General features: G+C 31.6%; 1 protein-coding gene across 6 annotated transcripts in view; it reads left to right on the top strand.

Moving 5' to 3' along the window:
* LOC135134452 (orexin receptor type 2-like) overlaps positions 1–15,424 on the top strand; it is a 185,637-nt gene that overhangs the window by 47,542 nt on the left and 122,671 nt on the right. The window contains exon 3 of one of the 6 annotated variants that reach the window (XM_064063135.1): positions 2,689–2,721. The exons of the other annotated variants lie outside the window; for them this stretch is intronic. Within the exon in view, the coding sequence (XP_063919205.1) occupies positions 2,689–2,721 (33 nt within the window). The remainder of the gene's footprint in view (positions 1–2,688; positions 2,722–15,424) is intronic. 6 annotated transcript variants of the gene reach the window in all.

Genomic DNA, 15,424 nt, shown 5'->3' on the forward strand with positions numbered 1-15,424 from the left:
TAAAGCCAATTTTCGTTTGTGAAGCATTACATAACCCTGATCTTTATTATAGACCTTGGCCAAAAATAACTTCACTTCCATTGTTAAACTTGGTCAAATTTAATTATCATTATTGACTTTGGTACAGAAAAACGAATTCACTGCTCACAGACAAGCATGACAATTGTGCATTTTTAGGCTACTAGTGAAAAAAAATTATTAAGTACTTTTCAATTTTGAGTTGTGTTAGATAAAATTAATGCCAATATTATAAAAAAAATAACTTATTTGTGACGAAAAATAAAGCTCGTAATTTAAGTAATAATTTTGTTTTCAATTCTTGTTGAAAAGACTTAAAAACCGTTAAATACAAAATTGCAAGTATCTTGTGACTGTTGAGACTTTTCGAGAAAAGTAATCACCTAAACTACCAACGATTACTGTAGACTTTTAGGTGTATTTAAAATTAGTGTGATGTGGCTAAATACCAATCAAAATTTGTCGTTCGCACTTCCATTGGTAAACAAAGTATACAATATTTTATTAATGTTCGCACGTATGTGGTCCGTTACATACTGTATTTATTCTCTATTTGTTCATGTAAGGACATTAGTGATGCTAGTTCCAAATTAAATTTATGAATTACAGAAGATTAAACGCACAATATTTATTCACTCTCCTCAGAAAACTGATGACGTCATTAAAAACGATTAAATATCCTTGAAAAACTATATTTTAATATGCTCAAAAGTGTCTACACAGAATATTTCGAAAAAGTTATGTACAAAATTGTTTATTTTATTCGTAGTTATGTATAAATATGCGTATACGATTACCATTATATCGTCTTGGTGTTTTTTTCTGGAAATGATATTAACTTTTAAATACTCGTAGTAATTCGTTTCGATCTTCCTTTAAAACTTGCAAAACTTGACAATTGATCCAGTAGTTTTGGAAATTATCTGTCTCAAAATATTACGGATAGACGGAAATGGGAGATCTATTTTTTTATACCCTAGGGGTTGTGAATCGTCGGGGAAACATTAGTGTAGGAAAAAAGTGGGAAAAATTTTGGAGACTAAATTTTTACTGCTCTTTGAGTACCATACATTAAAATTATTTTCGACTGTACAGAGTGTTTTGTTTTCAAGACAGCACACAATTTAGTTTTTTTTTTTTAAATAGAATATCCTATATTTTCTTACATATTCTTATTACTTATTGGTCTCTTCTTAGGCTTTATAACCATAGTTTATTTTTGAAATTCCAATGCAACGTTACCACGTTATTCCAATTTTCTTGAATTTTTTTAGCAATGGAAGGTTTCACAAAAAATTGAAATAACGTTATTTTTAAGATTCCTGTTGCAATATTTTATGGAGAGATAAACAGAGATACCCATTTTGTTATGGTATCAGTTAATTCATCCTGCATTTTATTACTGAATCTTACTCTATTTTTTGTTCTTTTTCTTTCAATACATCGGTGTGTCTCTTAAAGTAAACAATCTCAATAACTATCAACTTTAAATATAGAAAATATTTAACAAAAGAGAAAAAAAAAAGAAAGAGAACAAAAAATAGAACAAAACGCAGTAATAAAATAGACTGGAAGACCCGACATATTATATAAGAGAAATTAGTAGTAACAAATAAAATATTAAAAACAAGTTGGATCTTATTTCTAAAATATTCATAAACAAATAAGTTAGTTATGGTAAAGCAATGTAATATTAAAATTTCACTTACGTAAAAATTGCTGAAATAAACTGAAATTGTAAGAATATTCAGTGTCTTATATTATAAGACTACCTGCGACATTATCTATAACAATAGGTTATTTTAAAATCCGCTTTTATGGTAAGAATCTGAAACTGATACTAGTTTACCAACTTATTTTTATTACTATTTGATGTCAAATTTGTTCATACACGGCACAGAAATAAATAAGCACATAATTTGTAAATAAGCTCACAACCTGGACCTACATTTATTTATCACTTTCTAATTTTATATTTTAAACTCCAAACGGTGCCACCTCTCACAAAAATTCCGTGATGAACATCAACATTTCGTTTTATTTTCCAATCTTTATTGTTGCTATAAAATTCCAGAATGCCACCTTCATGTTTCTAATAAAAGAAAATTTCTTCTAATCACCGAGAAGCGAACCCTATTTCAATTCATTGACAGTAAATTTCAGCACTGCCAATTAAACATTAGAAAGTGATAAAATTTTAATAGACTCCTGTTTTTACAAAACACCGAACATCTTTCATTACAAATTTTAATTACATTTGTTTTCGAGATTCCGCCGATAAAATTAGTTTTATTGACAGGGATTTTGATTCGTGAAAGTGTAATTCTGTTCCCCCTACAGAAGCAGATCAGTTTATTGCCACCTCTGACAATATAACTTCCAGGATTATTTTTATGAAGAACATAAAAATCCCACACTTTTAAAAGGTAGGCATTCGCCAGACACAAAAAGATTATATTACCCCATATTTAGAACCTTTAATTTGCTTTATTACCAGAATAAAATGGCATTCTAACGATGACATCTTTGTAAAACGAAATGTAAAACGTCAAAGAGATAATGACGACGGAAGGTTTTTCGCTAAGGGATAACAAAATTTACGTTCTTGGATATTTTAATTTTTTTAGGGAAGATAACAAACACTCATTTTTGTTTTATTTTAAATTTCAGAGGTCCTTACGACAGTTTAGCACCCTACGAAACGTATGTGTTAGGAGAAATATTAATATTGTGTGTAGTTTGTGTAACCGTTGTATTTGCTAACCTTCAGTGTGTAGTAATTGAAATATTTTAATCAAGCACAGGCAACAGTGCCAACATGTAGTCCAGCGTGTTCCTTTGATCGTTACATCGTACAAGACATGAAAAGCCCGCACTGTACACAAACTGTTCGATATTGTATTAGTAGAAATTGCAATGTGAAATGAAATGCGTTATCGATTAGGTTTTTTTTCGTAAATACGAAATTTAAAATCTAATATAATGGTAATTCCTGGCATTGCTGTCAAACAGTTATTGAATGAAGTATGTACAATATAACCGTTTTTTTGAAAAATCAAAGGAATAGGTGGATCTACTGCATTTGGCACGCCGTTTCAAGTTTTTGACTAGTCATCCTCAATACATAACGTTTTGTAAATAACACAGTTATTTTTGACAATTTTGTGTAAACACTAACATAACAGTTTGTATTTTTCGGGGAATTTTTTAAATGTTATGAATATGATTCTTGAGAAAGATTTGAATGAATTTTCTCAAACATCTAATTTTCATGATTATGCGATTTAATTTAACAGCCAATTATAAACGAGATGTAACAACCTTATTCCGGTAAAACACGGTGTCTCTGCATACCCACTGATTAAAAATTAAATGGAGGGTATTTGCAGCAAGATGGGGTCACAGTTCGTAAACAAGCGTGTAACAATAATTACCTTCAAGAATATTTTGATAACCGAATCATAGATAAGTAGAAGGAAAAATATTCCTTGGCCAGCTGAGTCCTCAGCTTTAACTCCTCTCGACCATCAATTTTTATTTTATTTCCTTTTTCATTTATAGTAGACGCCGCGTATAAGGCCTAAAGCCCAGTGATCACTTTGGGACTCATACAAGGTACACACAAACCGTCTGATAATAATAAGCGAAAGTCACCAGCAGAGATAGTAAAACTCAAAACAAAACAAAGTCACGAACAAGACAGTGTTTGTTATGGTGCTAGATGAAGGTATGTACATAAGCATTAGAAAATATAAATTTATTTTACATTTTAGTTACTATTTTGAGAAAGGAACCCTCGATATCCTTTGGTTGTTGTAGAAGTTTGTAAAGTAAGAACTGAGAAATTTTTAAGGAACTTTACGCTGGCTTACCTATAATGGAAATCGATTGTACTGTCTTAAGATCTCCGACCTATCTCTAAAATTGAGATACTGTCGTTTCGACGTGCCCATTTTGAGTTAGGTACTCATATTTAAATTGAAAAAATTGTGGTTGTTCAAAGTAAGAAGGATAAGCAAATGTTTACTTTTTGAGAGCAATGAGTGTTCATTAAAACACAATCCAGTTTCAGTCTTCTCGCTTCTCCAAAAAAGCAAATCCCGTGTGTCTTTATTGGCGTTAACGTATATAATAAGTTAATATATAATATATTAAGCGACGTCTACTATATTTGTGATACACTTGTTCTTGTTCCTGAATTATCGCATTTTCGTGTTTATGTTTATACATCGAACGAATGTCAGGTAGAAATTAGTTTGATTTCAGTGAGTTTGTCTTCTCAAAACAGAGGACCAAAATTATTAATTAAACCACAATCGAACAAAATATTCTGAATATTATAATTCTTATTTTATCATTATTATATAAAGGCGTGCGTTTTCTTCACATTTTCGAGAAAATGGAGTGACTCGTTCTTAATTCGATCAATAAATAATTTGTGACGACGTCATCAACATGGATAATTCTAGTCACAACACAAAAAAAGTAGTCACAGCGTATTACCAGTGCAAGAAAATACAAGGACACGTATATCAACTTAGATTGGTGCAGTGTAATACTAAAAATAACAGTATTGTTTTCCCAAAATTTTCTGAGAAAATGGAGTGAGCCGTTCCTGATTTAATCAATAAAATAAACTGACTCATTCATTAATTTTTTTGACCTATCTGTTTAAGCAAAACTTGAAAGTATGAATATAATGATAAATCACAAGTAAAAACTCATCATATTTTGCACATTTTGGGTAGAATTTATTCGGCAAAATTTTAAGATGACGTCATCAAATTTTTGGTGGAATAAATAGATATGTTTTGATTAAAAATTTACCAGGTTTGCAATAACTTTAACACGTCTGCAAGATTTTAAACTGTTCATTTATTCAAAAAAATATGAATACCATGATAAATTACAAGTATAGACTGATTATATTTTGCAAATTTTGATAACATGTATTCGGTAAAATTTTGAAATGATGTTATCAATTTTTTGGGGTTGATAAACAGATACATTTTGATTAAAAAGTTCCCATGCTTACAATAACTTCAAAACGTCTTTATGATTTAAAAGTACTCAGTTTTGCAATTCTTGACATAATCAATAAAATAAATTCACTCAGTCATTAATTTTTTGAGGTACCCCGTATAAGCAAATCTATAAAATATTAATGCAGTGATAAATCACAACTCATCATACTTTGCACATCTAAGATAGGATTTATTCATCAAAATTTCGAGGTGACGTCATCAATTTTTTAGAGGGAATGAGCAAATACATTTTGATCCAAAATTTACCATGCTTATGATAACTTTAAAACATCTCCAAGATTTCAAAGCATTCTGTTTTGTAGTTCCTGATTAAATCAATTGATTTTTTTGAGTCACCCTGTATGTGCAAATCCAAAAAATATGAATGCAATGATAAATTACAAGTACAGATTCATCATATTTTGTACAATTTAGATAGGATTTATACGGCAAAATTTTGAGCTGAGGTCATCAATTTTTTGGAGGGGATATTTAAATATATTTTGATTAAAAATTTATCATGCTCATGATAACTTCAAAACGTCTGTAAGACGTTCGGTTTTGCAGATTCAAAATTAAATTGCAAAATGTTGTTTTATAATTTTGGGTTTTTTCCAAAAATCTGGACGGTCGGAGTCATAAACTACATGTATGGGACTATGTTATTTCATATAATTTAAAACCCATTTACTATGTGCAATTTTGAAGTAACGTCATCATCGCATTATTGGTGGGGATGATTATACAAATTTTGGTTAGCGTTTTACCATGTACATGATATTTCTAATACAAATGCAAAATTTGACAACAATCGGCCCAGTACTTTCGAATATTATCTGTCTAATAAAAATCCGGGACGGCAGACAGACAGACGGAAACGGGAGACTTATTTCTTCGTACTCTAGGGGTCATGAAAGGTCGAGAAAACGTAAAAGTGGAGGGTCGGCCGACGGACTCGATTATAGTACTTCCGTCGCTTCCGCTCAGGAAGTAAAAAGTTTTAACACTGAACATTAGCCTAAAGTTACAAATATTCAAATGTTCGAATTTTTTTGTGTGGCAGTGTATTTCAAAAACCAATTTTGTGGAGCTTTTTTTGTTACTGTACATTTGTCGAAGTATTCATTGAATACAAAGGAAGGATTATTTCCACATAATGAGAAAATTGCAGAAAATGTTTACATTAATACTTAATCGTCGACAATGTTAAAACGTACAAAATAAATCTTCTTTTGTTCATTATTCTTATGAAGACATTGTGTCTATTACTTGGCAGAAAACAGCATTTAAACATCATTCTCAGGCATATTTTAAATTAAAAACAATTGGTCGAAAGTTGTTTCGACAGAACTTCCATCACTCCTGAAGTACAATGGAACTTATCCAGCATTTTCGAATGGGCGCACCCTCAGAGGCGCCCGTCATCGTTTCTCTGTCATAGTGAAATTTTCTACCTGCGATGGGTACCTGTACCTATTTAGATTAGTGCTTAATAGATTCATTCGCATTCGTGCTAGCGTGTTAACCAGTTCACTTAAGTTTATGTTTCCGTGTGGTATTGTTGCGATTATTTAAAAAAATAACTTTAAAAACCACCCTCTTCTGAAGTGTGCATGTTACGCAACTGACTGACAGACCGTTGTCAGATTCTGATGAAGTGATGACTCACCATATTGAACTTAAAATAATCCATCTTTAACATCCCCTGTCCTTCAACACTAGGCAATAACAATCTGACGCTCAAGTGATTATTTATGTTTATACATCGAAAGAATATCACGTAGAAATTAGTTTGATTTGAATGAGTCTGTCTTCTCAAAACATAGGACTAAAATTATTAATTAAACCACAATCGAACAAAATGTTCTGAATATTATTACTGACGTCATCAATTTTTTGGAGGAAATAAGTAAATATATTTTGATTAACAATTTATCATGCTTACCACAACTTTAAAACATCTGCAAGATTTCAAAGCATTCGGTTATACAAATTCAAAATTAAATTGCAAAATGTTGTTTTTTTCCAAAAATCTGGACGTTTCGGGTAAAACTCAATACGGAGTTATTAACTACATGTGTAGGACTATGTTATTTCATACAATTTAAAAACCTTTTACCATGTGCAATTTTGAAGTGACGTCATCACATTATTGATGCGGATGATTAGACAAATTTTGGTTAGCGTTTTACTATCTACATGATATTCCTAATATAAATACAAAATTTGGCAACAATCGGCCCTGAACTTTCGGTGATGAGCTGTCTAATAAAAATCCGGGAAGTCAGCCAGACGGACAAACAGAGAGACAGACGGAAACGGGAGACCTATTTCTTCGTACTCTAGAGGTCATGAAAGGTCGAGAAAACGTAAAAGTACTCAATTACAATACTTCCTTTGCTTACGCTAAGGAAGTAAAAATCAAACACCCGTGTACTGTACAACGTATAAATAGTTTCAATTGTATTCCTGCGATTTTTAATACGATTTTGTTCTACTTCTGTATTTTAGTGTGCATATACTATACAGTTGTACATCTTCTTAGACGGTTTTAAGATAAGCTTTTTTATCATTACTTTAGTACCTACATTCAACATGTAGGTACTAAAGTAAATATTTAACATTATAAGAGATTGAGCCCAAGAATTTTTTAAATCATTTTGTCTTTGCTCAGTGAACAGTCCTTAACATCGTGTCATCAAGTTTAAAGTAGTCCTGTAAGTTCTAACTGTACGGGATCTGTTTTTTTTCTTTTTGTGCAGATATTTTATTAATGGTAAAGCACCTAACTTGCTAATATCATCAAAATGTAAAAATTGTTTGCATTTTTCAACGCTTGAAGTTGCTGAAAACCTTTTTAAAATGGTTGCAAATAAAATAGTACACAAACCTCGTGGAAGGTTTTATTCCTTTCTTATGAAATATTTAGTTCACTACGGGCCTTCGATAATGATTTATTTGATTTATTTACAATTTATGCAGTTGCAAAATTACATAGATGAAACGGGGGGCCACATGTTATAACTACTCTAGTGTTTAAATACTGAAATTAAAATGCATCCAAAATTTTTGTAATTTAATCCTTATTTAAGTGCTTTGTATTAGTTTGCTCCGTGTTTTGTGGTAATTTGTGTTCTTGCCGAATGGAATCGGGCTGCGATGAAGATTTCTCGTCCACACCTGAAGAAACTGTCAAGACGGCAAGTACGGCTACATTTAATATCTATGTTCCAAAATAAAAAGTTTTTGAAGTAGGTGGTTGTTGAGTTTTATTACGAACGCGAAAAAAAATTGTATGCAACCCGTGAGTAAAGAGACTTTTTTTCACGAGAAGGAAAATTTGCCGCACGAGTCGAACGCGGTTGCGCAAATCCGCCGAGTGAAAAAAAGATACACTTTATTCACTAGTTGCATTAATAACTATTTTTAAATTGCACTGTGATCTTATAGCACAGAGGGTTAAGTCAGAGGTTAAGTTTTTCATAAACGAAGAGCATGTTGATAATGTTTTTGAGTCACTTTAGCTGTTGCTAAAATAGGTGATGAATTTTTGGGTGATTAGAGATTAAACTTACAGTAGTTAAAGTGCAAGAATTCTTACTATGTAAGTTAGGAATACAGTGCACACGTCCGAGTATTCAGCAAACAGAAATGATCCCACAGAATTTAGTAATATCTGTAATAAGCAACGCGCGGAATTGTATCTCATACGCTAGAACCAGTGCTGTCGCGGCGATAGTTTGATTACAAATATATTTTTCTTTTGGTCTATTTCAACATAATATAACATTTCAAGATCACAAATCTGTGGTCCTGTGGTTGAAAAATTAAAAAGGGCATCAAGTATTATTATTTGAAGTAATATAGTAATATAGAAGTAGTTTTTTTACTAGCTGTAAACACTCCTAGCGACGCACTGGCTACGACCTTGTGGACCAGATCAAGGCGTCCCCGCTACTCGCCGTAAAACACACCTTACTTCAACTGGGGGATTGCAGCGGTGAAACAAATTCCCGCGTAGTGGTAATAAGAATTTAAATTTCATTAACGTCACCTTACCAAACAAAACCTGTTATTAGAACCATTCTTTTCAAAAACAGCATTTCTAAAATAAATAAATCTGTCTAAAACATATTATTTGTTGGGATTTCGAATGTTTATGAATCGTCGGTTTACATTCCCAACCGTAATGTTACGTTTCTTTGACAATTATTTTTAATTTACATGTAATTTATTACTGTTTTTAAAGACAAAAAATAATCAGTCAAGATATGTTCACGTGCAGATGCAAATGTTTTCCCTACTGTTGGTGCAAATTCCAATGTTTTTAAGGAGTAAGAAATTTAATCACATATTTTTAATGCAACATTTTTATGCTAAATACAGCAATAAATTACGAACTTATCACTGTATCTATAAGGGCTGTAAATTCAACCCACGCTCTTCAAATAAGGTCAGTACCGCTATAACACCAATTATTTTATTTGTCAATAATACTCATATTGAGAAGCACTGTAATAATTACTGCAACTTACAGGATACGAGAAAACCAGTAGTTTATATTTAACAGGTACAATGAACGCAACTCATTACGTTACAAATGGTTTTTTCATTTAATGCAACAAGAACATGATATATTTGAGGGCCAATTAAAAGCAGCATCAGCTCATAACCGCGAATCCAACATTATTACGTTTTTTATAGATGGCATCTGTTAAGATACAGTGGGTAATTTTGATTTATGACTTTATTAAAGCGTATTTACTTACTGACTTGTTTAGTCTGTTATGGCTGTAATAACGTGTAAATCAAGCGCAAAACCTGTGGGAAATTTATTTCATTGACTTAAAGTTTCATAGAACAGCACACAAAGTGCTGAAGGTATAAAATGCAATATATTTGCATAACACACTATAGGCAAATGAAATAACACGATTACTACACTCTGGTTTCTGACGACTCATCATTTATTCAGCATTATGCTATTTACTCGAGCAAACAGCGCAACTTTGCCATAAACGCAACTCGGAAAGGTTGTACAGTTTACAAGAAATTCTGCATTATATTACAAAATGAGGGTGAATTACCTGCGCGGAACGTACCTAAATTAATTAATTCTTACATTTCATGCTGGAATCTTGCTTGCATTTACATAATCCATACTAAAAGGATAAGTTGGGAAAAGTTGACGCCTGAAAGAAGGAGCGGAAATCATATTATTAGATTTTTCCACCTTATTGTTCGAATTTTCAAACTTCTGCTGCGTTTAAAATAACATTGCTGTCAGCAAAGAAAGAAAGCTAAAATTTGTTTTTGATGTAGAGCTTCTGCACTGCACAAGAAATGGTGGGGATGCAGAATTAAAAAAAAAAATCTGGCTGTAAAAGTTTTTATTTTCTATAATACGGGGGCTATTCAGTATTCAGGTAAGACTGAGAGGGTTTTATACAATACCTATATAAACTTTTTTATTCACTAACACAATCAAAACGTTAAACCTCGACGAATAACATTTTGTAAAATACACAGAATTTTTGAACATTCTCAGATTGTCATTCTTTTGTACCAGGACCGTAGTGGTGCCAGTTTTTTTTTTCTTATGCAAATATCCCTTGTAATTTCATAACCTTCAGTAAAACTGCGCCAGTTTGCTTTGAATAGGGCACGTTTCAAGGTGCTCTCCTCATTTTTTAAGATGTTTGCTTAATAATATGTGTAATGAAGCATTGACAAGCACATGGATATGGCTCGCTGTCTGCTATTAATATCTTCTTATACAATTTTGTTGTTCGCTAGAAAAAGCGAAAACATTGTATAAACTTGATCTTTCAAGGAAAACTTTGTTCAATACTTTTTTGTAAACATTCTCTAGACCGCTGCGGACAACAATTTGCTTTTATTGAAAACATGTTTATTGAATGAGTCTGTAAGGAAAGCAAACTTCTTGTGTGTATAAAAGTATGTATTTACCATAAATAATAAGACAAGTGGTCTGACTTTCATCGACAAAATTTGTAATTTAAAGATTGAAGTAGCTTTTACAACAAAAATCACAGGAATGGAAGAACTGAGAAATCATTTTACTCACAATTTGCAGAATACTTTAACCACTTGTTGTATTTAGCTTGACAATTCAAAAAAAAATTGTTTTTACTTATCATTATTAAGCATCAGCTAAGAAATAATGTAATATAGTATATTATTAGCCAAGGTTGCAAAGCCAAACATTCTAGACCGAGCGCAAATTAGAGCCGTCGACGCTGCGCATCTCGGGTTCTAATTTGCGCTCGGTCTAGAAGTGGCTTTACAACCGTGGTTAATATACTATTTTATTCACTAGTAGAAACCATAAGACAATGAATTAACAAAATAAACGTTCACTTTTTTGACGCAACATGGTTTTGTTTTGATTTCTAATCAAACTTAATATAAATCTTCAACATAAAGAAAACCGTTTACACTTGTCGCTGGTTTAATCATTTTATCTTCCACCGTTTACCAACTACCATGCGTATACTTAAGTGATGTTAGTAGCACACATTTATTCATTTTTTAAGAAATAATCACATCAAGTATTTCGTACATAATCTCAATCTTCTTTTTGAACCTTGGTCGCAAAAGTTCAACTTTGCCACCTCTAAATAAGTCGACATTTGGAAGCTTCATGCCTGCTAGTGAAAAATAGTATATTATTAGCCAAGGTTGCAAAGCCAAGCATTCTAGACCGAGCGCAAATTAGAACCCGAGACGCGCAGCGTCGAGGGCTCTGAAGCACGAGGTCTAGAAGTGGCTTTGCAACCGTGGTTAATATACTATTTTTTTCACTAGTAGAAACCATAAGACAATAAATTGAAAAAATTAACGTTCAATTTTTTGACGCAACATGATTTTGTTTTGATTTCTAATCAAACTTGATCTAAACCTTCAACACAAAGAAAACCGTTTACACTTGTCGCTGAATTAATCATTTTATCTTCTACTGTCTACCAACTACCATGCGTATACCCAAGTAATGTTAGTAGCACACATTTATTCATTTTTTAAGAAATAATCACATCAAGTATTGCGTACATAACCTCAATCTTCTTTTTGAACCGGTGGTCGAAAAAGTTCAATTTGCTACCTCTAAATGAGTCGACATTTGCATGCTTCATGGCTGCTAGTGAAAAAAGTTTTTTTTTTATTTTCTCTACGTTTCACAGCTTCTACAATACCAAAAAGTATGTCTGCCGCTATGAATCTATTCTAATTTTTAACCTTGCGCAAGTACCCTTTATAAAAGCATGTACAATTTCGATTTTTCTGCGAAAATTTGAATTTCTCAGAGAAAATCTCAAGGCGCATTTGTAAACAACACCCATAAAATTTAAAGTTTACGAAAGTTTATGAAAACCTTTGAGGGTTTGTCGTTATTTAAGCAAATTTTGGTTAGCGAAAATGGGAAACCTATTTTATCGTATTCTAGGATAATGAAACGTCTAGAAGATATGAAAGTAGCCGGTCGCCCGATGGACTCGATGCAGTACTTCCTTAGCTTATGCTAAAAATAGGACTTACTTAGCTAATGATCAAACAACTTTTAGTTCATGTGTTATCATTTAGACGATATTCTTAGACTAAATACATCTAAAATTTCCTCATTACTGGTGTTGTTATGTCTAATAAAATCCCCAGTAAGCGACAGAGAAACCGAAATCGTCCTCCGTCAGTCAAAAAATAAGAAAAATAAAACTTGCTGTAGGGATTAAACAAGGAATCTTATTATAAGTTCTAAATTATTTGCTATAGTTATAATCAAATTTATTTGAGTTAAGTTGCAAGTTTTTCAAAAACAAGATGGTCAAATTTCAAATAGCGTTAAAACAACGAAGTTTGTTCTTTCATTTGTCAAAAATATAATAAAATTAATTATAGCTTTTTATGTTTGACGGCTACTTCACGGAAAAACTAGATATGAGTTTTCTGAAACCAAGAACTTTTAACAAGAATTATCTAAAAAATGTAATCACTTGTTATACCGGGTGTCTGGAAAATGGCGGATTAACTCTTCTGTACTTTATATATGGGGGTTTCGGGAGTCCCAAACAAATAATAAAAAAATTCTTTATGATGTAGATTACGAAAAAAACGTAATTTTATAAAAGTAAAATTAGTAACACTGCACACACCTAATGCCTGAATACCTCCGGCTTACTTTCTGATTTCTTAGTAACGATGGTGACTATCAGGCAAACATTGTTGTCAAATTTAATGGAATTTTATCAAATTATTACAAAAACAACACAACCATATCTTTGTGAATTCTAACTGAAATGGTAATTAAACGTGGTCATGGGCGAGAAAAATATTAACTAAAAGTTTTATAACTAATTCGTTATTGTGATAATGAATGAGTTGTTTAGTTCTTAAACGTAGCAAAAGAACCAATTTTAAAATCATTATAACTCCACCAAAATGTGAGAAGGATTTTTTTACTATTTTTCCGAGACTCACCAGTTGATTGTTAAGAGCGTAGCGGAGAGTTAATTCGCCATTTTCCAGACACCCGGTATATGGATTCACAATTAAAAAAATGGTTTTCACTTATCAAGTATAAGCTAAGAAAAAAATGTAGTACGATGTTTTTTTCACGTTTCGTGTAATTTTTGGATATTAAATTTAAAATTTTATCATTTACAAACAAAAAACAAATAGTTATGAAAAAATTAATGGCTTCATTTCAAAATTCATATTGCTAAATAAATCTCATTGGAAACATGCAAAATGTATACCATAGCATAGTGTTTTTGAATGTAGCATTATTTTTTAATCTTGCGAGTAAGGATTTTCGAAAAAAAATCAAAATTTAATCAAAAACCAATTTTATAAAATACTTTAAAATTGTGTAAACTCTTTAAAATTATCGTGAACTTGGTAAATCGTTGTTCAGAATGTATATTAAAAATTGTATATGTAGTTTTCACTTGACTTCTATATAATAAATAATAATGATAATAATAGTAAGCTTTATTCCAACAGACATGATCTATGGTCAATGTCAAGTACAATCCATCTAAATGCAAAATTAAACCTATTTATTTAAAATCTAAAATTGACTAATGATTTCAAAATGCTGAGAAACAAGTTCAGGTGAAAAAATTAGTCATGTCTCAGTTAGTAAAAGAGCATTTGCTTCAATACAACACCAATCGCTATAAAACTCTTGTAATTTAAATTTTAAGCCATGTAAAAAGCTAGGATGATGGAAGGGTGTCTGTTGGAATTCAGCATATGTATTCTACAACAACCTGTTTCTACACCTATGATTAATTAACTTTTACATACAACTAATTTTAACATTATATTTACGTATATGAGGATTATCCTAAAAAGTGTTCATAATTCCAAGTTAAAAATGGTCGAATAACAGAGTATGTTACTTTTTGAAGTGTTGCATTTAACGGTGTGAAGCTGTTTACAGGGTACCGTAGTTGTAAAGAAAGCTCTGGATTAATTCGGGATCAGTTACGAATAAAGTTTAATATGTATAACCTTATCCAGTTTAAATTACAAAAGGTTATCACTATCACTCAGGAACAATAGAGAAGACGTTATAATGGAAGTTTTGAATTGAGATAACTATGAGACATGGAAAGTATATAAGGAAACTATTTTAATAAAAAATGACGCTTGGGAATGTGTCGAGAAACTTGAAGAAACTTCCACTCAAGCAGATGCCGTAAAATAGGAGGCGGATGATAGAAACAAAGTTACAAATTATTTGAAGGGAGCTGAAACAAATAAAGGGCAGTTACTTCTTCAAACGCAGAAGGAAAGTAATTTATTCAGCAAAAAGATCATTTGAAAAGCGAAATACGCTTTGTTCTGACATTGTGAATCACATTTGCGAATTTTTCAGTGTACGTAGTAGGCAAAATTACAAAAAACATGTGTTATAGTATTTTATCGTTCACTTACTTGTTAAACTCTCATACCATAATTGCTGGGTATGAATGTAAAGCTACTCTAACATTCACCTCGAATGTTAAGAAAAAGCCATGTCAACACTATACATATATTTCGCCATAAAATGTCAGACAAGTTTTTTTTTTATTTTAACTATTTTTTATTAAAAATTTCGTACTCCTTTTTATACCTACGGCTAGAAGCACTGAGAAGTATTTCTGCAGTTGCTGCTGTAGCTAGAGCACGGATTTCTTCACTAACAATCAGCTCCATTTCGTAATTATTTATGATGAACGAGGGGTAATTTAGCTTAACATTTCTCGCATAAATTACCACTCTCGCTTCGCGTCGCTCGCTCAAGTGGTAAACATACGCTCGAATGTTAAGCCTAGATTACCCCTCTTAATGCGTTAATTACTGTTATTATCGGTTTCTGT

This window comes from Zophobas morio, unplaced genomic scaffold (genome assembly GCF_036711695.1).
Source record: "Zophobas morio isolate AGI-343-1 ecotype UQ-CSIRO unplaced genomic scaffold, CSIRO_AGI_Zmor_V1 ptg000023l, whole genome shotgun sequence".
NCBI classification, from domain to species: Eukaryota; Metazoa; Arthropoda; class Insecta; order Coleoptera; family Tenebrionidae; genus Zophobas; species Zophobas morio.